Source organism: Triturus cristatus, chromosome 9 (genome assembly GCF_964204655.1).
Source record: "Triturus cristatus chromosome 9, aTriCri1.1, whole genome shotgun sequence".
NCBI lineage: Eukaryota > Metazoa > Chordata > Amphibia > Caudata > Salamandridae > Triturus > Triturus cristatus.
The window spans coordinates 937907262-937931891 of record NC_140592.1 but is presented as its reverse complement, the minus strand read 5'-3'; the positions used below and the strand labels follow the sequence as shown (position 1 = coordinate 937931891).

At 43.4% G+C, this 24630-nt stretch overlaps 1 protein-coding gene across 1 annotated transcript in view; it reads right to left on the bottom strand.

The window, feature by feature from the left end:
• FBLN5 (fibulin 5) overlaps window positions 1-24630 on the bottom strand; it is a 276797-nt gene that overhangs the window by 120622 nt on the left and 131545 nt on the right. The window contains exon 5 of the mRNA XM_085626515.1: window positions 5846-5968. Within this exon, the coding sequence (XP_085482641.1) occupies window positions 5846-5968 (123 nt within the window). The remainder of the gene's footprint in view (window positions 1-5845; window positions 5969-24630) is intronic.

The following is a 24630-nucleotide window of genomic DNA, read 5'->3' as shown; positions in this document are numbered from 1 at the left end:
TACTTAGGTGAAATATGAATAACATTGTAGTACATTTAAGCTTTATTACCTTGAGGTGTTTCATTCTCATCTCAACAACCAGGCAAATTGCACTTGAAGTGGCTAATATGAATATATGTGTTGCCTTACTCAAGAGGCAACCCTGTGAATCTACAGGTTATCTACATACATGAAGAATCTGCATTCCCCTACTGTGCTGCCTTACCAGAGAAAAGATTATGATTAAACCATCAATTGAAATGCACTAAGCCACATTTACATTTAAGACGGCATGCAGACCATGACAGAGACACTACACAGGAGAGGGATGGTTAGCAAAAAACTATGTGTGCCCTATTCAGAAGGGATTTACTTATGTGCTTGGAGCACTGGAGTTGAAGTGAGGTAATAGATGATTGCTGGGGTGATGGCATGCAGGCGCCAAGCTGATCCAAAAAACGGTTTGAATGAAGCTTCCTGGAAAAGTTTGAGGTTTTTTTTCAGTGAATGGATAGGCCGAATTGGTTTAAGGTTGACCCTCCCATGCTCAGACCTTGGGCGACATTATCCTGCATGACCCTCACATTACTAATAACAAGGTGGAAAGGGCGCGGCAAATAGATCTTATAACTGTAATTGTAGCTTCAATTATCTTATCACACTTTGTTCTCAAAACTTTGCAATAGTATGTGATGATCACGCGACATAATGTCACCCACTCTCTTAAATGTCTAGGGCCCATCCACTCAATGGTGAGACCCCCTCCCACTTCCCCAGGCAGCTTCATCAGAAATTCCAGGTTTGGAGCAGCTGGTAGTGGCGTAACAATAGCCCCGGGAGCGCCTGCAGTGCAGGGGGGCCGGAGCTCCAGGGGGCCCCGGCAGGCACTGCACACGGCCAGCAGGCCCCTGGCCTGAGAGCTCTTGACTGGGCCCAGAGCATGGGGAGCCCTCTCCATCTACTTTGCAGTTTCATTACGCCACTGGCAGCTGGGCCTTACAGTCGCCTCACTGCTGATAAAGGAACGGTCACACTCAAATACAAGCTGAGGGCAAGGGACTCCCTTGGAGACTGAGCAGCTGGGCAAGAGGTGCACGTGCCACTGTGATGTCCTTGATAGGACTCCTCATACCCAGTGTCCTTCAATGTCCTCCTATTTTCCACTGAAGGCTAAAGGACTAACAGAGGTGGTGACTTCAGAGAGTGATATTTGGTCCTTGAGAGCCCTGCTCTCATTTTTAGGTCTCGCCTGAGCCAGCGCATGCGCTGCTCTGTGAGACATTTAGTAAGTGGGATTTCAAAGTGCTACCACACGCTTTTTGGGTGGCATAGAGCGTGCGGTTTCGCGTACAATGACGAGAAGAGGCGCCATCTGGCTTTCCTCTCTCGTCATGGTGTGCGCACATCGCACACCACTTTCCAGATTTGGCGCTGCAGCTGCTTTCACTTTTGCCGTCTCGTGCGTGCGCGTCGTGCGCACTACTCGCGTGTTATTTTTTCTTTCTTTTTTTTCTTTTAGCACGCGCGTGCGCGCATACAACTCATGGGTTTCGTTTTTTTTACTTTCACTTTTTTCACTTTCTACGTGCGCACCACTCGTGTGTTATTTTTTTTATTTTTTATTTTCTCCTCCTACCCCTCTCTCTCTCTACGTCTCTCTTTCTCACTCTCTCACCCGTGTTCTCTTTGTGTTACTCCTTGCTCTCTTTCTCTCCATTCCTCCCCTGTAGTTCTCTCTCATTCTCACACTCTCCCTCGCTCTCCCCGCTAACATACTTTCCCTTTCAATGCTGAGTATTGAAAAATATAAGCAGTCGCCAAGCGCCTTCCCTTGTAGTTCATGGCCACAGGCGCGTGATTATTTCATTTCAAGTGCCATATGAGGAGAAAAGCATTCGAAAGTTCTTTATAAACAAATTGTTTTACAGTAATGTCTCACAGGACAAGAAAAATCAAATTTGCCGTCGTCTTGAGAACAGGAGCTCCGTATTTCGGGGAAGCTTCGATACGGGGTGGGGGGAGGGGTGCGGGGGCAACAGTCCCATTTTCCCTCTGACAGATGTGCACACAGCTAATTGGGCAGCTCAATTTGTTCTGCTGTACCTCAATATATCATACCCTTTGCTCCAAACGCAGGAGGGTCATGGGGTCAAGCTGAGTTCAGGTCCTGGCCCCGTAGATCACTATATCTGGGGTCACCCAGAAGCGGCTCGTGCTATTATCCATCTGCAGCTGGTGATAGAGTCATAAACATCGACGTTTACATACGACTTCCTGTTCATTACATTTTTCAAAACTCCGCAGGCCTTTCCAACCGCAAAAACCACAAACCTTCCGTTCAGTTTCCAGCTTTCCCCTCCAGGACAGACCCCCTCCCCAGCCTCTCGGCATCCTGTTCCCCATCCCAGACGCCCCTCCTGACTGGCAGACATATATACCTGCTGCTACTTCTCTTTCCCTGTTGATTACAGTGTGATGTTAGTAAGTTAATATAATTCAGAAACCTGCTTGATTTCCAAAGTCATTTGAGCGTGTGAGTTCAATTTACACGTGCAAACGGCTCGATCTTCAAGGGGCAAGAATTTACTAAATGTTTCCTGGCAGTCATAAATCCATATGTTCACTACTCATCATGTCTTAATATTGTGTATGAGTAAATCCTACTCTGGCAAAGGAAGTGGATGTTTCAGCGTAGGGCTCCTTGAGAAGTTTGAGGACATGTTTTGGGCGATATTCACAAATATTTTTTACGACCCTTTGCCACTGTGGGCATGCTTGAAAATTTCCTCATTTAAAAGTCAGGATCTAAGTCCCAATGTATGATTGAGGCAGGTCCCACATAGTGGGTGCGAAATGCGAATTGACTTTTGGTGACCTCCCTGTGTTTTGCGATGCGACCTAAGTAAAACGCACATAGCCAATAGATCTCGACTTTGGGACCTTATAAGTGTTTAGCCATGCAATAGTTGATGTTGTTGCACCAAGGATATTGTGCTGCCTAACTAAATACTTATAAGGTCCCAAAAGCAAGACCTATTGGCTATGCCAATGCTTGTTACCTTAATTCTCATGTGGCTTCCTCTGCATATCTTGCTAGGGGTTGCAGGACCAGTGCCAGGGGTTGCAAAGGGCAACCAAGGGAGTCGCCGCTGCAACCCCTGGTGATCCCTAATTGAGGTCCATGAGGATGCCATCACATTAGTTAATGGCTGGAGTGAGTTGCCCCATGATGTATGCAGTACTGTGGCTTAGAAAAATGAGAATGTCACAATAACAGGCCAATGGATGAAGAGGACTAGCTGAAAGCACCTACAAATACCTATATTATACATATAATTTGGGAAAAATTAAAAGGTCTTGCTAACACCAGCAAACACAAGGAGAAGATGGACGGAGCGCCGAAACTGTTCAGACACTCACCCCCAGTCACAGATCTGGGTTGCATCCATCATTCACTTCGCCACCTCAGTTCAGACCCAACTATATGCAAATCAGTCTTAACCCTATTCCTCATGGGAATAGTCCAGCCCGACCTGCCAAGCCAGGTCTTCCCTGGACCAGAAACAAGCACTCTGGGACCAGTTTCGGGGTAAGACCCCTGATCAGCCAGGCTAGCTTGAATCCAGTGGCAAAGTGAGCAAGGGACACATGTCTGGGTATACCCTGCCAACTTAGGGTGAACAAAGCAAACACAAGGAGATGGTGGACGGAGCGCCAGAACTTTTCAGACACTCACTCCGAGTCACAGATTTCGGTTGAATCCATTATCGTTCTTTAGCTCACTTTGCCACCCTAGTTCAGACCCAGCCACATGCAAATCAGTCTTGACCCTATTCCTCATGGGAATAGTCCAGCCCGAATTGCCAAGCCAGATCTGCCCTGGACCGGAAACAAGCATTCTGGGACTGGTTTAAGGGTAACACCTTCATCAGCCAGGCTAGCGTGATCCAGTGGCAAAGGGATCTAGGGACCCACGTCTGGGCATACCCTGCTAACTTAGGGTAAACAAAACAAACACAAGGCGATGATGGACGGAGCGCCAAAACTGTTCAGACACTCACCCCAGTCACAAATCTGGGTTGAATCCATCATCGTTCTTTAGCTCACTTCGCCACCCCAGTTCAGACCTAGCCATATGCAAATCAGTCTTGACCCTATTCCTCATGGAACTAGTCCAGCCCGAACTGCCAAGCCAGGTCTTCCTGGTCTTCTGACTTTCAGAAAATTGCTGAAAACATGGCTTTTCTCATCCTAGTGAGCGGCTACGTGCTTCTTTCTTCTCCCCCGTCAACTCAGTGCTTTGACACCTTCAGGTATTTGTGCGCTCTATAAAGTGTATCTTACTTCCTACTCCTACTTCTGTCAAAAGACTTCAAAAATAACTGCAAAGGTTTAATGCAGTATATAAAAAATGTCATTAAAAATGCCAGGTACCTGAGCGGTTAAAAACAAAACATGCAGAATTTATCTTAGCTACACACAAATTTCCTATGTCATAGGAGAGAGGTAGAGCAGGAGGTCTATTTAACACCTATTTTATGAAAGAGGACAATTGAGACTCGGAGTAAATTTTCTAATAATAGTTACACCTGTTTTAATCTAGTAAGCACAGGGGAAGTGACAGGTGAAGCTTGCCATTTACAAAATTGGAGTTCGATGCACAAATGAAGGCGAGACTTTCTCAACACAGAGGGTATCTCAGTATGAGACAGCAGTAATCCTCATCCGAGTGCAAATTGGAGATTGCACCTGAATCGTGATCACAGCTTCGACGGTGAAACATAGGAAACTGCACATTCGGAATTTTGCAACTCAAAAGGGGGCATGCATGCAGTACTACTATTTCATACTACATTCCAAGGTGCAAAACTCGGAACAGGGACATAGTACCATACCCAATACGTACCACACCTGGCGGTATCAATATTTATCCAACATGGAACTACTGCACCAAACGGTGGAGCTCTCTTGCTAAGGTTGTTTATCTGTAATTTAGCTCTTCCAGTCTGAGTGTTTTTCAGCAGTGAACATATTGCTCCTTAAACCCTTGACAGTATTCTTTGTAATTTGATTTCAACAATGTTATTTTTTGCCATCTTGTAACTCACATGTTAGCGGTGGCCCACATTCATGTTAAAAAAAAAACTTTACTCAGCCCCTGCTGTAAACATCATCAATCTGCTCCAAGAGACTTTATCATTTGAAGTAGTGACTTTTCAACTTTTGAGAAAATCAAAAGTAATTGCGGGAGTAACTAAGAACATTGATGACAGTCGTAGACTTTTGGAAAGCGCCAAAGTGCGCAATTTGCCCGTTGCAGAATTTTCACATACGAGATAACGATGGGTAAATATGCAACAGCACATGTAACATCTTATTTACAGGCGCAATCTTTATTATTTGAGGAGAAAATCTATCTGCCTCCTACTCTCCCATTAAATAGAGAGGTGGACTGTCCCCTCCTCACCCAGGACAGACACTTATTGTGTGGTTTTAAAAGAGTACCAGATCACAGGAAAACCTGGCAAGTCAGGAGGCATCTCAGTTAGTAAATCTAGAAATATCTTTTGATTTGTGATTTCGAAAGTCCCCGGCCTTTCAGGAAATTTCCAAAATTTTTACTGGTCACTCTAACTCTACTGACGTCCACAAAAATACTATTCCAATTCCTTGGCAGTGAAGCCTGTATGACTTGCTGATTGTTACAATGAGAAACACCAACGGTTAGGCAAGGCTTTTGTAAAAGTGTATATTGATACAAGACAAAATACAATCAAACCAATAAATCTAAATATTCTTTGTATGAGAAGTAGATAGATTTATGAAAACAATCCAGGCTGGATTCATAGAGCTTGAGCTCACTCACCCAGGCATTGCCCTTCGAGGAGCCAGTACCCTTCTGTACAGGAGCAGGTGTACCCCCCTTCTGTGTTGATGCAAACCTGGGTGGGGTTGCACTGATGGGTTTCCGACACACATTCGTCAATATCTGTAAAAATAAAAGGAGATGCATGGATCATGTTGTCCTTTGAAAGTAAGAACACACTTGCATACTATTTAATCATCTGAAGGTAAGACTACATATTTACAGCATTAAAGAATATACAGCCTCATGCATCAAGCCAAAATCCAGTCGGTAAAATACCGATTCGGTAATAGCTCCCGGTATTGAGTTAAAAATACCCAATCCCAATGCATCAACCCAAAAGCAAAAATCGCTATTTAAGGAATCCTTAAATAGCAATTCCTTAAATAGCGATAGCATTTAAGGAATCCCAAATTGAGATTCCTTAATTTAAGGAATCTCTATTTGGGATTCCTTAAATGCAATGCATGAAAGTAAAAAAATTAGCGAATTCGCTAATAGGGGAAGCAAATTACCATGAAGATGAACTGCATGGTAATTTGCTAAAAGTTTGAAAAATGCACTTTTGTGCATTTTTCAAAGTTTCATGTTGCGCACACACATGCCCTTAGAGCATGTGTGTGTGCAACATATGTGCACATATCAATTTCAGGGGTGCAATAGGGTGTCATTTTGACACCCTTGCACCCTTGAAATTGCATGAGCAATTTGCGAGAACCTACTGGTACTCGCTATTTGCTCATGCAATCTCCAATTCATTCCTATGGGCCTGGAGGCCCATAGGAATGATTGGGATGGCATTCCTTAATTGCTACTCGCAATTTGCTAGTAGCAATTAAGGAAAGTTAAGGAATCGCTATTTGAATAGCGATTCCTACATGCATAGCCTTTTGCTATTCCTTATTAGCGATTCCTTATTTTTCGCTAATAAGGAATCGCTAATGCCAATGTTGATGCATATGCCCCATAGAATTCAAAGAAAGATAGTGATTTTTGAGGACATTTTTTGTCCATTTCTTATCTGCCCTTGACATAGAGACCCTGCACATTGAACTTCCTCTGCCTAAAACTTTTGGAGCTGATTTACTGTAGGCGCCTCACATACCTCTACCAGCAGGCTGACCATTGGGTGACCCAATGAAGAATTATAGTCCATTTCCGAGGAATGTAGCGAATATTGAAGGCTCCCAACCAGAGTTATACGTCCAAGTAAAGCAAGAGCCTAAAACCAGCATGGAGACCTTCAAGAACTGTTGTAGCCCGAGGCAGAAGGGCTACAATGCAATTGGACCAGTCCACTCACTGAGGGTAAAATGTTCTAAATTAAAACGGCAAAAATAGAAACAACTGGAATGTTGGAAGAGAAGGTCAGTACCAGCCATTAGTGACCCTGGGCCACCTCATTGCCTTTAATTAAGCACACAATATTCCAATCTTCAAATATGTTTTAATGTACTCCTACTCATCCCACCTTCTTCAGTGTCTCGTTGTGACATTTCTTCTAGAGGACTCTTCTTATGAAATATGCTGCTCCCTGTTCTCCCTTTATTCACGCGAGTCTCTCCATTGTAAATGCCCTTTGTGTATAAATAAAGAAAACACCAAACCACAGCACTTCACACCATGCTTCACAGGAGCAGAGATAAAAAGTAGCATAAACAGCAGATTAGTTCACACAAGTTCAACAATACCAAAGGTCGCCTATTAAAACGTATTAACTTTACCGGAGAACATACTTGTCGCTCTCAGCCCTCTGCACCTCTCACCCTAGGGCACTGAGCCGAGCTTGCACACCTCTTCACAAGCAAGATCCCGAGCGTCAGAAGAGAGACGATTGACTCCTTTTGGAGCAAACTCCATGGCCACCGGTTGGCTGTGCTGCTCGCAGAATTGTGCACAGTGTACAATTGTGCATGCTAGAATACTTCTGCATGAGAGCAACTGCAAGTTTCCATTCTTTCTCCACAAGGAAAGCCCTTCCTCTATACCCTCTTTTTGAAATATGTTTCATTGAGTTTTGCTTTTCAAATCGACAATAACGACAGTATCTATGTAATTTAGCAAAACACCAATGGCATAACGTGCAGTGGTCGAGATATGGTTACGTTGTGTCCTAGTCATATGCTTGTGGTATATTGACATTGAAAGACTGGTCTGTCTTTGAATACGAACTATTAACATAGAGAGAAAATCCCACCAATAATACACCAGCAAGGAGAACAGGGGAGAAGGGGATAGGGTGTGGAGGAAGCATCAACAAGACAGGCTGGCGGCAAAAGCTGACATCGGGAAAGTAGGCGTCTTTCACTCCAAGTCCAATACAGATCGAAGTAACGGCCTATAGTGAAGGCCAACTATGCACTGGGAGCATCCTATGTAACTGAATTAGGGAGATGGTCCCTCTTGGGTAGTGGGCCCCTAATGCGGGTGAGCGGGGGTAGATGCATAAAGGAGAATATGAACAGGGGTTAGGTTGTGCTAGGTATATCAGAAGATGCAAGAATTATGCTCCGCGTGCAGACGGGGGGACTGCAACTAAGGAAAAGAGGAGCCATGGCCTCAGAACCTGAGCAGTAGAGCGTCCCATTCCATGGAGATGGGGCACTTCCAGAGTCCCTGAGCCACCTCCCTTCTCATAGCAGTGCTCTCAGGCTCCACGCAAGTCTGAAGCAAACACCTCCACGCCGTCGGAGCAGGGGGTAGCAGGGCCCTCCAGCGACACATACTAGTGAGCTTCACCAAAACCACAACTAGGTCCAGGAAGCGCACTTCGGTACATTTTTCCGCAGAGCGTGGGAAGCTGCCCAGTGAGCACACCTCCCAGGTGTGGAGTGCTGCAAAGTCGGTTTGCTGCACGAGAGAAACTAAACATGAATTCGGCATCTACATGAGAGCAATGGAACAGTTTATTTCAGAGGACACAAGAGATAGCCACCCATATGCCAAGGGTGAAGTCCCAGACACACCTAATAGTAAGTACTGAACGAGTAGTTCTATGTCAGATATCCTCGTTCTATATATCAAATACACCCTCCTTATCTAACCTTCTCTATCCCACTCTTCTCTCATTTGATGACTATTGTCACCTCCAACTACACTTTAGATGTTATCCATTCTGTAGAAAATCCACATAATTCTGTAAAGCCTTTAATCTTAGGGCCCGATTATGACTTTGGCGGTGAGGGAGCGGGCTGCCATACCTGTGCCCCGCTTCCACACCGACAAAGTCAACCGCCGCACGCCCGCTGGATTACGAATTTCTGTGTGGTCTGCTGGGTGGTGCTTTGGCAGTCCCATGGCAGTGCAGTTCTAAGGCTCATAAGTGAGCCTTTCAACTGCAGCACAGAGGGAGCCCCAAAGCAAGTTCCTGCACGAGATGCACTGTGCAGTCCATGCAGTGCAGGAACTGGGGTGCATGCACACGGGGGGCATCAGGGGCCCTTCTGCATGCACTGGGCCACCAGGGGGCTCTGTAGGGTCCCTTATTGTCCAGACCACCACACTTTTCATGGCGGTATCACCGCCATGAAAAGTGTGGAGGTCAGGAAAGTCATAGTATGCTTGATGGCGCCACAGCAGCACCACCAGCATATTGCTGCCCCAGACTGCCATTCCCCAGCCGAGGGATCGCGGATCCTCGGCAGATGCGGCAGTCCCAAGGCGGTCTGACTTCCGAAGTTGGAATCCAACAGTCGAACCGGCAGTGTAGCAGCAGCCACAATGCCACCGCAGGTTTTGCGGTTCCGTGGACCGCCAAACTCATAATTAGGCCCAAAGTCTCTATAGCTTATTAGAGTAGAAATCTCTTTACATAGTATAAAGAAGTACCAACTGATGTTTTGAACTCTCAGTACACTTTTCAAATGACTCCTTTCAGCGAAATCTGAATTTCCCCTCAATGTAATTTGCCCCCATACCCGTCCCCTATGGATCACAATATATTAAAAATCTATTAATTAAATATATGCACAAATAAAGAAAATAAACCTATGAAAGAAAAATAGGGCTTAAGCCATAAAGTACAGACACCACAACAATGGACCATAGACAGAAACGAGATTTAAAGTGTGAGTAGACATATCAGGAAAGGAGCCTCTGCATCAAAATCTATACTCCCCAGTCAATACCGGGCCTTTAGCCTTTGTTACATTCAGGCTATTTTGACTTGCTGAAATTTAACAAAGGGTGTAAACTATGTTGCACCTGGTAATTACCCTGTGTAATAAACATTGCATCACTTGGAATTGCATTCACATGGATCATAATTTAGTGAGCCACCTATTCTCATGCCCCAAGTGTGCGGAAAATGATAACATTTGGGGTCTTCAGCAAATTATAATTGACCTGAATCATTCACATTGGTTGAGAATACACCAGGTTTTGCATTCTATATTAATGTGATATAAAGTTAAAAGATCGCTGCGCTTTAAGTGGAGAGCTACTATTTAGGACTGCGGTTCCCAAACTGTGGGTCGCAATGCACTGGTGCGACCCACAGTACTAAAAGTCCTGTTCTTCAGAAGGTGGACCAGCAATAAGAAAAGATGCTTTTAAATTCTGCATTCATCTTATCGCATTTGCTGTGCTTTAAAGACAGGGTAAATGTCTGGCTACGTCTTCTGAAGAATTGCTGCTTATTCTTTTAACTTAGGGATTGGTGTTTACTTTTCTTTCTCTGACTACAAAGTGAGAGGACTTTGTAAAGTCAACTTTGTGACAATCTTGCTGGGTATAATGAGTGTGAAAGAAAAAGCTGGAGGTATGCCATTTTTTGAAACACAACGAAATGTGAATACCTGTAAATGAACTGGGCACAGATTTCAGAATATATCAGCAGTTAGGGAGGAAAAATTAAGCTATTTTTTGGGTAATGCCAAAATGTGATCGAAATAAAGATTTGAATAGGATCAAAACAAATAAAGACACTTTACTTGGTGATGCGCAAATGATACATTTTCACTGAAACCTGGTTTCCACACATTATCAATCTGTGTGCTTTATAATCTTATCAGTATAACTGTATGTCTGTGCAATTTCAGTGGCTATTTCAATAGAAATTGTGCTGTCTGTAAATGACAGTGCTTCAGTAATATATTTTTGACAGTGTGCTCCAAAATAATACACCCCTACCACTTATCTGCTGAATACATTTGCTACACTTGTTCTTTGTGTGAGGCTAGGATTTTTCACAATCCCTAGGATTTCAATGATTTGACACAGATGTTAGCACCCCTACTTTGATAATTGTTCCAGCACCACTGATGCAAAGGTGTTGAAATATGTCCCTAACGGCACTTTCAAAACAAACCCTTGAGCTATTCCCAAGCAAGGCTCTGACTGACCCTTCCAGTATATGTTGCTGCTGTTTCTTTACTTCACAAAGTCATTTCAACAGAGAATGCACTCACTATGCAAGACCGTACACAATCATGTATGACTTTCACAAATAAACTGAGAAATACAGATGTGGCCTAACAGCCAGTGCTGCCAACTTTGGATCTCAGAAACAAGGGCTGAGTCCTGACATTGGAAGAAGCTAGATAGTGGTTTTGGGTTTAGGTAAAGGCCACCGCAGAGACTATTGGCACATATCACCATGAACAAACCTAGTATGTGACGGTGCTAAAAGGTAAGTAGAACCACCTTCCTCCTCAGGATAGGCCTGAGCCTTCAGTAAAAAATGACATTCCATCGCACACGTAGCATTTATGAAATAACATCAGTATGTAGTGTGTTTCCACAGAATAGTTGACAAATTTAAAGTGCAAAAACATACATATAGAGAGTCTTCTTTATATATATATATATATATATATATACACAGTGGTGCAGCTTTCGTGTGGATATATATATACACATATATATTATATTCACGGAGGATACACAGGAGCACGTAGGAATTTTGGAACTGGAACTGGAAAATAAGAACCAGTAAAGTCTCATTCCGATTTTTAAGACGCTACCACAATAGATACCATTGCGGTTTGGAATTATCACCGCATAACAAAATCTACAGATACACGGAATTTAGCCTTGAAAAAGTCGCGGGACTACTCCCCCATTTTGCGACGAAACACGTGTTGGCTGTAGTGAACTATTGGAAGATTTCATTAAATAAAAAGAACAAGAAAGAAGAAAGAAGACTCTATATATATGTTTTTCCACTTTAAATTTGTCAACTATTCTATGGAAACACACTACATACTGATGTTATTTCATAAATGCTACGTGTGCTGAGGAGTGTCATTGGCTCAACATCCTCTGACCTTGTGTAATGTAATCTGGTGCTCATGTTAAGTGCTCCAATGTTCTTGGGCTGTGTTCATGTTATATAAAACTGCAAAGAAAATATTTATGGAGTCCAAAATGCACCACTGTGTCTCGTTTTAACACATCAATGGATATGCGGCATTATCCCATACTCTGCTGCAGAAGGAGCTTTACAAATAAAATCACTGGTACTGACACCAAGTTTTTTCAGAAGCCTTGTGATTTTAGTGAACAGATGCCACAAACCAGATCTCCACTCTGAAAAGTGTTCCTGCTCAAAGCTGGAGTACAGTTCATCATCTGCCACTTTTATGGGCCCATCAACATCTTGGCCACAGAACGATAAAGACATAAGGAAGGGTAACATTTACGGACAATTTCTGTTAGTAAGGAACACTAAAAATTGCAAACAGGGTGCTATTTTAGTCACGCACAGCAATTTGAAAGCAAGTCTACAATTAAATAAAAAAAACTCGCCCCACCTCATCTCCATTAAAGCTAGGTAGGTTGTGAAAGTTTGTCATTCTAAAAATTGGGTCCTGCTTCTAAATAGTTTGGGAAGCACTTATTTAGGGGGTCATGAAGACACCATAGTTTAGAGTTTATGTTTATTTTGGTGCATTACTTTTTCTCTTTCCTTCTTTCTAGTCTCACTCCTTGCGCACCCACCTTTTCCCCAGCTCTCGGGAAAAATCGAAATTCTCTTCGAAAAGTTAAAAAAATGTGGTTACCTATAAATGAGTGTGTTTTGATGCCTTACAATGCCATGTTGATGTAAGCCACTGTCTACACTATGCAATAAGAGGTAAAAATGGATCTGACTATGAAATGCACAACAAAAAAGTTCACCTGTTCGAGGATCTTGCATTTCCTACGAACCTCATGCAAAGGTGTAGTGCGGATTATGTTATGTCTTTTTATGGCTCGAGTAACACAGCAAGTGCACACTGTGCTACAAAGAAACTTAATATGTCATATTAAAAAAGTGCATATTCATGGGAAAAAAAATCATCGCGAGGGGCTCTTTAATTAACATTTAAATCCTCAGATCTCCATAAATTAGCCAGTTATAGTTAAAGGTGAAATTATAACCCCCAACCCCCCAGCACTGCCCTTGGCATCACCAGACTTTACTGATGACATAACCAATGACCTCAATGAAATAGGCCATTAACTATGTGCATTTTACCTCGTCTGCTGCATGTGCACTACATACAGATGCGTCCCACCCGTGCAAGTAGTCTGCACAGAGTATGGTGCGAAGCACGTACTTGTTTGCGATACATAAACTGCTTGGTTACAGGTTGTGCCCTGCATGTCTACTACCTCAGGAACTGGGGGCACAGGGCAAGGCAGGCACATATTTGAGATACTGTGCACAAAGATAATGACCAGTGGACTTACTGTATGCATCCTTCAGACATGGCATGGACACAGGTCCTGGACTGTGTAAGGCCATGATGCGTCACTGGTGATGTCACGCAGGAAGTGGTGACGTAATATGTGATGTAATCAATGATGCCTTCTGTGATAGCAAGTTTCACTTCTTACACAGTGCATGAGGTAGTCATGGCTGAATAGATAAACAAAACTGGCGAATTTGATGGGGTTTTTTTTTAGTAACTATAACGTATTTTCAATTTGTTTATCGAGGGGATTTGCAAGTTTTATTTTTTATTTATCTAATTAGTTTGTGATCTTAGAAGAAAACCATAAAAGCTCCAAACAAAAGCTTTATCAGTGCATAGATAGTATCCCCTGCACCTCTCCCCATTGCTTCCCACAAACTATCCATCCAATGATAGGCAATTCATAAGCCTGTGGGAAGAAAGGGTTCCTTTTCCAAAGGCTGCCGACATCCATCACTTCGCGTGTCTGGTTTATGTATGTTAACGTTGGCAGACAACAGCTGTGTTGCACTATAAATACACCCAGGAGCCAGTGCCGGAGCCAGTGCCGGATCCAGTGTTTTGACTGCTCTATGTTTTGCTCGAACCTTCCAAAGTTTGGAATTCAAATCCAAATGCCTTTTCACCGGCTCTTTTCACTTTAAACTCCATAGACTAATCTCCCCTGCTAGGGATTGTTCTGCCGTTGGATTAACTGGACATACCCCAGCCTTTCTACTTAAGTTACTTTAGAAAAAAGCTCTTGGTGACTGAAGCTCTTCCAGAGTTGTCTCAAAGTGGCTATCAAAGGCTACCTCCACCCAGGTTCTCAACTTTCTCCCCAAAACGTTTGAGTTGGAGACTCTAAAGGACTAGCTTTATATGCCGAACCGCCCTGTGTTCCCGTTCATTAGTGCAGCATCATCCATGACAGGAGGACACCAAGGTCAGAAGGGTCTTCTGTACCACAAATTTGGGTTTTTTGGCTACCCAAGCAAAGGTCAAAAGTGGCAATTTCCCTTGCTTGAATTAGGGCATATCTACCATTGCTAAGCCATATTGCAAGTGCTCCTAACACAGCAAAGAGTGCAACAAAATGATTGGCTGCCAACTCTCTGCTTCTGCACAGAAGTGCAACACAGGCATTTCCAGGGCAAGGTGTGCATTGCTATTCTGTCATAGTTCATTGATGCAACTTCCGCTGTGGCGGACGAGGTAGCGAGGGGCAGGTAGGAGCCCACCACCAGTCACATCCTATTGAGTTTAGGTTCTTTTAGCATTATGGATTCCAATTTCATGATTTATTTACTTAAATAAAATTACTTTTTCGAACGTAGTATACATTTTTACAGTTGATAAACTAATTCAATATAGAAATACCATTTTAAAATTACACATACACATGTACATTTTAAATACTGACACTGGAATACATCTGCAAAGAGAAAATAAACTAGTCTATATAAAAAGTGAAAAATACTCTGTCTCATCATGGTTGTTCTTTCTCACTTTATGTGGCTGCCATTTTGCAATGAGACAGTAGCTTACATTGGTGCAGCAGGTACAATGGCTCCAGGGCCCATAGAACTGAGGGGCCCACTGAACCATGATTATTGCTGTATTTTATAATTCGAACAGCAGCCAGGGAGTTCATTTGCATACTTGAACTAGAGCCCATGACACACTGGCTCTGCTACTGGCCGTTTAGTGGATAACATGAAATAATGCATTTTTCCGGTATGACAGACCAGACACAGAAAATGTTCATGCATTTCAACAACAAAAATAATTCGCTTTCAGAACTTCAACAGCTGGTGTGGATAGGGAGTGGAAGAAAGATACTAGGGGGTGGCCAGTGGGACTCTGCCTGTGGCCTTGTGTACATTTTCTCGCAAAGGGGTTGGTCCAACATAGTGAATGTAAGGCGTACCCTAGACCCACCAATCACTTTATGACCGGTTACACAGACACTGTAAATTGTGTTCAAGTTTCCCTCCCCAAAAATGCCTCGCCTAGGCAGTCAGCAGTGCTAATAATTTGGTGTGGGAGCACAGATGAGGAGGACCTGGGTTACCTACCCCAGCTGCCTTTCAAGTCGAATTAGTCCAGGGATATTTTGTGGTCAGTCATTTGTCATCAGAGACATCAGCTGTTAAGTGTCCTTGTAAAGTGTGCATATCGTGCCACTGATGAGAAGGGGGTATGGTAGTTGCTCTACTCCTTAGGGCCTCTCTTTGTGGCCACTCCATTCACCAAGGGGAACTTCACTGCTGGGCTTGAATCCCATTGTCCAGGCCAGGGGAAACACTTAATGCACCTTGGGTTCCTGCTCTGTAGTTCCTGGTGGTTCCTGCCCTGCCGTCCAAGAGGAGACATTCTCAACTTAAAAGCAGATGATGGGAAAAGGATGAAGGCCCTTCCTAACAGTCTCTTTGAGGTTGAAACTATAACACGTATCGTCAGCCAATGGGGTTTGCACTGTCTGACGTGGCAAAAGAAAGCAGGCTCACAAGGGATCCTCAACCAAATGAATGGCCCTCTAAAGACTCTCTAAACTTTATTTCCAGAACTCGCTACGTGCATGAGGCTCCATGTATGGGGACTGTCCTTGACAAAGCTGATACTGACCCCCAAAGGTAGTGAGCATGCTCATGTGGTGAGGCACACTGCATGACCTTTATTCCAGAGAAGTGTGACCCGAATAAAAATGCTAAAACATGGCACCTGGAATCTTCTCTCCGGTCGCTGCACAAAGTGCTTTTTTCCCACTAATTACTTCAGGTAAACCCATGGCAAAAACTAGCTCACTAACTCAATGCTTATTAATGTACAGAATCCTAGCAGCCCACCTGAAATCATATTTATCTCATGGTCACCCTCTCATTTCCAGCGATCCTACTCAGAAGGATGGGTCAATGAAACAAATTTGTGGCTTCTGAACTAATTTTAGTGTAATCCTATGGGAGAACCAGGATAACGCTTACGTAATAAGTCACCCCAGGGGCCACTTCTGCCCAGGGCTTTATCATGAATACCTGTCCGAAAACTGTGGCTCCTGTCCTCCACCCCTTCTCTGCTTCATTCGTCACTCAGATCTCTTCAGTTTCCTAATCCCTTCTGACCCATTGTGCCCGATTCACAAAGGTAAATTCGTTCATAAGCGTTTAACTTTACAACTCAATTGACATCGTTTACACCTGTCTGGAATCCACAATGGAATTCCACAAGGAAAAGTCCATATTTGGAAATTCCACTCAAGGGGTGAAAAATTGGTTCTCCAAGGAATGGTTTACCTTGGAAATTTGGGATTGTCCACAAAAATGTCCATTCTTGGGAATTCCCAAACTGCTCTCTGACCCTTTTCTACCTGGAAATGGTTGGGAACAGGAACTGGTCACCTTCAGATATGGTGGGGGTGTAATGGAACGGCTTTCTGCATGAGGAAAATGTTTTCCCTGCAGAAGAAAGTGTGTGTTTGAAAAGGAGGATCCAGTCTCCCTGTGCGTACTTCTCCACAATAAAGAACTCAGCAAAGGGGAAAAGCACCCTCAATGAAGATTCACCTGGAAATTCTTGTATTATGCCTGGAAACAGCCACCTATTACAGTTTCCCATGGAGAATCTTTGGGCATATAGGTTAATACTGAAAACTGCAAATTTATTATTTTCTTCGTCTCTACGGCTCAACAGCAATATTCCTTTGTTGACATCACATTCCTTTGAACTCATGGGTGATGCTAGCACCTTCGGCACAACATCACTCATGAAAACACATGTTTTACAGTCCAACACAGAAAATCAAATAATATCCTAAGTGGTGCATGGCACAAGTCGGGCAATGTTGGGTGGTAGGAATTTTGTAAATTCCTAAAAATTCTAGACGTTTCCATCACGGAAATGTAAGGAAAATGCGTGATTTCAAGCAAAGTTTGAGTTTTGCATGGCACTGTGCGTAAAAGAAACCTCATGGGATCATCACTGAAGGGGGAAAGGCCCAGCAACTAAGGGATTAACAGGGCTGACCCAACATGAGCTGCCAGCAACTGGTGCCTTAAGTGAACCATGCAATCAACATCATGCATTGCAACAGATTTCTTTTTGCTTGTGTTGTTTTTCCCTCCTCCTTCACATCTTCCCTTCTCTGATATGATGTGGTGTCCCACAGGGCTCCTCCCTATGCAAAACTCTTTTAAATTTTATATGGCCCCATTAACCAACCTGATACTAGACTTAGATTTTGAAGTCTTTTCATATGCAGATGAAACCCAACTAATTGTGTCTTCAACAGAAAATTATGGGGCCACTCGGTTAGCCTTTAAGGTCGGCCTTTTGGCCGTCATTAACTGGATGAAAGACAGCTGTCTGAGACTAAACCGAAATTCTCCTCATTGAAGATGTACAGAGTCTTGGTGGCCATCTGAGTCCACTTCCATCAGGCAAGCAGCCAAACATTCAGTGGCGGCTCCTCCGCTTTGGTGGAGGGGCGTCGCCCCACTGCTTTCAAGCAGTGCAATAAGCAAAAACATAAAATGATAACTTTCAGTTATTATCATTTTATGTTTGTGCTGCTTTGTGGGCGGGCGGGTGGGGCTGCTTTGCTCTCGGAGCAGGGCAGGGGAGGAGTGGTTTGCCCATTCTTCAGTGCGCAACAACTGTTTGTTCAGCCCTCTCGAGCGCCCAAACCAGTCATGCACACTTTCCCCATTCTCCATGCAGGCTTCATTACAGCCTGCACTGAGAACATGCCCACCTCTCCAGCCCATGGCTGAGCGCCCTTTCACGGTGCTCAGATCAATCACAACGCTGCATTGCAGAATTGTGATTGGCCTCGGGGAGGTAGCCTGGCTGCCTGCTCCCTGTTCCTGAAGTCAGAGGCAGGAGAGCAGGAGCTGAGACACAGGGCCCAGCAGCAAGGTATGTTTTCTTTATGCTTACTCCCTACCGCAATCACGCCCTCCACTCCTCCTCGCGTGACCCCTGCAACCCCACAACCCCCCCCCCCCCCCCCCGCACCTCCCTGAGCTCGTCCCCCACCCGCAAGCATTGCTGGCCACCACTGCAAACACTTGTGAGTTAAGTTTGACTGCAACCTTCCCATCAGTCCCCAAGTTACCTCAGTGGCAGCTTGTGCTTTCCACTGCTTAAAGCACAGCAGAACATTCTTATAATCATTCCATCTCCAAAATACTAAGTAATGGTACATGCCCTTATCATCTCAAGGCTGGACTATGAGAATGCTCTAATTTTAGGTCTTCTCAAACATCTTATACATAAACTATAAATGTTGACTAGAATGCAGCAGTTAAACTGATTTTTAACGTACCTCAACACAGCCCCACTTCTTCACATCTTAAAATTCTCAACAGCTGCCAGTGACCAAGAGAGGTACATTTAAGGCCCTTACCTTAACTTACCAGCCCTTTTACAAACAAGGGCCCAGTGTATCTTCAGTTGGTCATCACCCCTTACAATCCTGTCCATTTTTAAGGAAGTTCAAACACCCTTCATATCCAACCAACAAGATTCTGCTCTTTTGCCATCCTTTCGGCTAAATATTGAATCGAGCTTCCATTTGAATACCGAAATGCCTTTACATTGTCCCTTTTTACAAAAACTTAAAAATCCGTCTTTTTTCTCAGTAACGGTTTGATTAGGCTTGTCGTCAATACGCCATTTTTGCCATACCTTCCTGCGAATGGAGGGCATTTTTTGGTAAACAGTAGCGCTGGAATTTTGTGCCTCATTTAAACTGGTGTCCTTATGTAGATTGACCACCACTGAGTAATCCAAAATACCCTATATTGACAAGTTCTTGCTTTAGGAAGGTTTGGAGTCACAACTTGTTTTCTAATTCCTAAGACATTCTAGACTGCTGTATGAACATGTTACAACATCCTGCAACATGAGGTATTAAGGTTATTCCAGCTTCTTTTGTTTTAAATGTATGGTATTGGAATCAGCACATTCTATATCTTTTGTGAAGCCTCAGCGGTCCAGTTTTGTTACTAATATAGGTGTTCATCAAGGTCGTCAAGCGGCTTGGTTTGCATTGAGCTCCTGGGTTTCCTTTGAAGTGCATGGTTGAAAGAGTGTTTGTGTTTTGACTTATATGAGATATGCTAGTGAGGTTCTTGTGGTTTGAGGACGTGGTAGGAGCATATTTAGCTGAGTATTACTGTGTTTAAGAATGGATGCTGCAGGGAGTGTGAGAACAGATGCAGCCACACATGCAGGTAGTTATCATCCTTTGGGTTGGTTAGTATTATACATAGAAGCCACAGTTAATGTACATCAGTGGGGTACATTATAAAATATGGAAATCACCCAATTGCCTTTGGAGGCACTAATAAACCATGTAGTAGTATTACACGGAGTCTAGCAGGGAGTGACAGAGGGGCACCCCATTGGAGACAATGCAAAACCACTAGATAGTATTTCAGGAAGTCTAGTCAGAAGCAAAGGAGGAGTAATAGCAAAGAAGTCCAATCATGGCACTGTTAAAAAACCAAGAATATTATATGGATCAACATGGGAGCAACAGAGGAGCAACATGTTGTAGGTACTGTTAAACCACCAAGGATATTGGGTCCAGTCAAGTGTCATAGGGGAGCAACCAATTGGAAGTCCTGGAAAACCACCAATGAGTTTTATATGGAATCTACCACAGAGTGACACAAGAGAACCCCTTGGAGGCGCGCTTAAACCACCAAGGAGTATTATATAGAACCAACTCAGGAGCAACCCATTGGGGACACTGCAAAACCATCAAGGAATATACGGAGTCCATCCAGGAGCGACAGAGGAGCAAATGATCGGAGGCACAACCAAGTATTATATAAAGTCTACTCAGGAGCGAGAGTTGCGACACAGAGAAGAAACCCACCTGAAGTACTGATAAACTACCTAGGAGTAGGACATTGAGTCTACCCCGAAGCAATAGACAAACAACCCATCTGAGGCAATGTTAAACAACCAAAGGATACCTGTATGGAGTGTATCCTGGATGAGTGGGGAGGAGGTTCATGAAGTGGTAAGTCAGAGGAAGAGATATGGTTCTGGCCCTAGGTCCTAACAGGCCCATAAGAGGAAGACACCACAGGAAGCAGCAGTCAACCTTCCACACTTTGCCTGGATGCCTCAGCGGATACACTCTGAAGTATTAAACAGGCGGAGAATGGGGAGGAGCAGAAGGGGTGGGAAAGAAGCAGAAAGGGTAGAAGTCCCCAACTACACAGAAGGGAGAACTCTGTGTAGGTTGGACAAGGTGAAAGGGAGAGAGGGAAACACCAGGAAAGAAAACAAGAGAGAAAGAGAGTAAAAGGAAGAAAAGTAGGGAAAGCAGAAATACCACATATGAGAACCAAGAGACTGGACACCGGGCTGAAACATCTTGGACAAAAGTTTCCCAGACGGGTGGCTCCAAACCTAGTAGCATAAATACCAGACTGTCAAACTCACAGAAGAGACAGATATGAATGACACACAACAGAATACCAGCTGAGGGCAACACCAATCTTAAAAAAAAAAAATATCCTCTCCAGTTCTTGGTTATCTTCTGCAAAGGGCTCTGCTTGAAATAAGTGTTGCATGCTTTCCTAGGCCCATTCTTGTTCTATTAACAACTCTTTACATTAGCCATTCTATGTGGAGTGCACAGAGGTACTGCCAGAATAGAAGGTCACAGTCAAGTAAGACTGCACAGATGAGGTCAAGAACTGGCTAGAGTACGGCTGTGTAATGTGACCCAAGCAAAGTCACTGAAGCTAGGGAGGATCATTTCATACTCAAGAACTGCACCCAGTGCGAAGTTGTAAAGATTTAGCTATTTTTTATAACCTTCACGAAGGTCAATGGGAATTTTCATACTACCATGGCTTCCAGTTTTTTGGCTTAAAGATATCCATGTGATAGTTATACATTTTACGACAACTTATGTTGCATATGCTTGTTCAGTCTGAAATTGCAGTTTATGAAGTGTATGTTGTACCCAGCCTTTCTTAAAGCTGAAAATGGCTGTGTAGATTTTCTCTACAATGCACTGCCCAAAGATCAGCAAAAGGGGAACTTGCCTTGAGGAGAAAAAAATCTGCATACATTTTCCAGCAGGAATTATGATACAAATATTCAAATAGCGCCAATAACACTCTGCAGGTCGTGATATGCGGGCAAAGGGAAGCCACATAAAGGGAGAAAAAGGGGAACTTGACAAAGCTTTAAGGGTGAAAAAATGTTTTTGCTCACACCCACATTAATCACCAACAATTTACCTCTACCAAAATATATCTCACACCATTGTGAATGAGAGATATATTTAAAACCTAAAGTGCACAGTTCACTGATGCACTCACTGTATATTATTTGTGGGTTTAATGCGTCTGGCCTAGAAAGAGTCGTATATAAGTAAAACAATGAACCCATGATGCATAATGATCTTTGTGCATGTTCACATCCGGTTTTAAGTTGGAGGTCTGACTCCCATGAAAGAGAAAGATGTCAGACTGCCCATAGTGACATTTGAAGCACTGCCGAGTAGATTTCTCAGTACTATGTGCCATCACAATATCAAGCAAAGCGGTGCAAACTCTTTATAAAGTATTTTTTTCCCAGAGCAAAACTTTTTTGCACTGGAAAGTAGTCCTTAAAGCAACGCAGATAGTGCTTTGTGCTACTTTGCATCAAGGAAGCATCCCATGGGTGAGACATGGGCATTACTAAAACTGTTAGGCAAAGGTTTTGCACCCAAAAATATTGCCTCTTTTGAGTAGGCACTAAATAGGAGAAATGTTTACATATTTCCTACATTTTCACGGATTATAAGTGTGCTACACTGCACTGATAAATCAATTACGAAAAAATTGCATTTTGAGTAATAACGAAGAAACTCCATAAAACACTGGAAAAATGTATGTCATCATCATAACATATAGTAGATCAGTGATATAGTAAGGATAAGGGCTAGGGTAGCTGTAAGTCCTCAACATAGGGCAAAGGTGTTAATTAAGGTTATGCGTGTGGACTTTAAGATTCTGCTGTAAATTAGAGATACTATTGTTGCTTCGATTAGTGCTAAGTTTAGTGCGTGGTTTGGGGTTAAGGCTGTGTTGAGGGATAGGACTCGGTGTACGCTGAGGAAAAACATTAGGGATTTTTCCAAAGATGTTGGTGATTCTGGTTTTGCTATAACAGATTCTTTGTGATTGTTAACGCACTGTAAAAATGCCTTTTTATGCTATTAGGCTCTCACTTTCATTCATTCACTTCATAAATGTATTTGTTCATATTTGCATTATTCATTGCACATAAATTGGTCGCCCAGTGCTTAATTTGTGCCGGTGGCTACAAGTGGTGATTACTCGCACTAGTTTTTGGGCCCAGACTTAATTTTCATCATCAGACTTTGACCTAAATTAAGAGAGAGAAAAGTGGAAAAGGGGGCAATCAAACCTAGGAAAAAGCGACAAAGAGAAAGTAGGGGTTCAAAACAACCAGTATAAGTTAGAGAAAGTGTAGGGTGGTGGAAGAAAGAGGAATGAGGTGGACAAAAGAGACATGACGTGGAATTTGCAGAACTGGCGGAGGGTTCCTGAGAAAAACCTTGATCCCTGCCCTTTTGAAAATAATGTTTTTACAAATTAAGCATTGCAGTCGCAGGAATATGTGACGTTACAACGCGATCAAAATGATCGTGGAATGTTACATCGCAGTTTTTACAACGCAAGTCGTTACAACGACTTGCGCTGGAGGGCGCTGGACTTAGGAATAGTATGATTTACTATTCCAACACCAGTCTACGTCCAGTAGGGAAGGTGTTGGAATAGTAAATCATACTATTCCTAAGGTTAGAGCGCCATCCAGCGCAAGTTGTTGTAACGACTTGCGTTGTATTACCCGCGATGTAAAGGCATTGCGATGCAATGCTCGTGTGGTAATGGATGCTTCCCCAGTTGCAGCAATGTAGAAACGTGTTTGCCAAATCATTTTACTAAAACTGGTATTCTTAAACTGAGTAATAACTCTCTTGTGTGGTGTAAACAACATGATTAACCCGTCATCAATAATATGTAGAAAAAGTGGCAAAGATAGGGAGCATTTGTTAATGGGTGCAAGGGTCAGATCTAGAGAGCAGGCTAATGAGGTGGTACCTCCATATATACATGATGTGCTTTATCCTGCTCCTTCTCATTTTTTCTTACTAAAAAATGAATGAGATAATTCAGCCGATTAATGCACCCACTGTGGGTATCTGTCTAAACTCTGGGTCACTGATTATGAACCTTGATTTGAATCCTAGTAGGGCCATCAATTTAACCAGTGTATCCAAGATCATCTTCTGATCATCATGTAATGACGATACAATTAAAACAGGGGCACCTCACGATGCCGGCTGGCCGTCGGTGGCGTCCCACCAACAGACAGCCCTTCAGGCCAACCACCGCATTAGGATGCAGACGGTCGGACCCTTGTCTGTCGGGGGACAGACCCTCGCCTCCGCCAGGATCTACTGATCCCAACTTGGCCGCGGTAGGACTCGTGATCCTGAATGGAGGCGGTGCCTGCTCTGACACCGCTGTCACGATCACAAAGTCTATTTCCCACAGCCTTTTTATGGCAATGCCACCGCCATGAAAAGGCTGTGGGAAAGGGACTTTGGGGGCCAGAAGCAGGGCCCCTGTCCCCTGTGGGCCACTGCTAAGTGGCCAGGGGGGCACCTGTGGTGCCCTCCAAACACCCATGCACCGTCTGCCAGGCACCATGAATTTTTTAAAAATGCTTTCTTCTACTACGGCTTGTGCTTGGCCCTTTTCTGAACCGCACCACAAGCTGCAGTAAAAAAAGGCAATTTCTGACCGCCTACACGGCTGACTGATCCATTTTTGGTGAGTGGGACTGCTGACTCCTTGCCAGCAACTCACTTATAGGTGCAATTAATTGGTCAAACAGTCTTTTCTTTTTTACTAGTCATGCTTCGGATTATGAGTAATGTAGTTATGTATCATACAGTTTATATTTCCCAACTTTCTTATATTCAGTCTTTTTGCTCTGTAGCCCATGCCAGTAAATTATGATCATTACAATGGTGGAACATAAATGAAAAACACATGATGAGAAAACAAAATAAATGTGTGA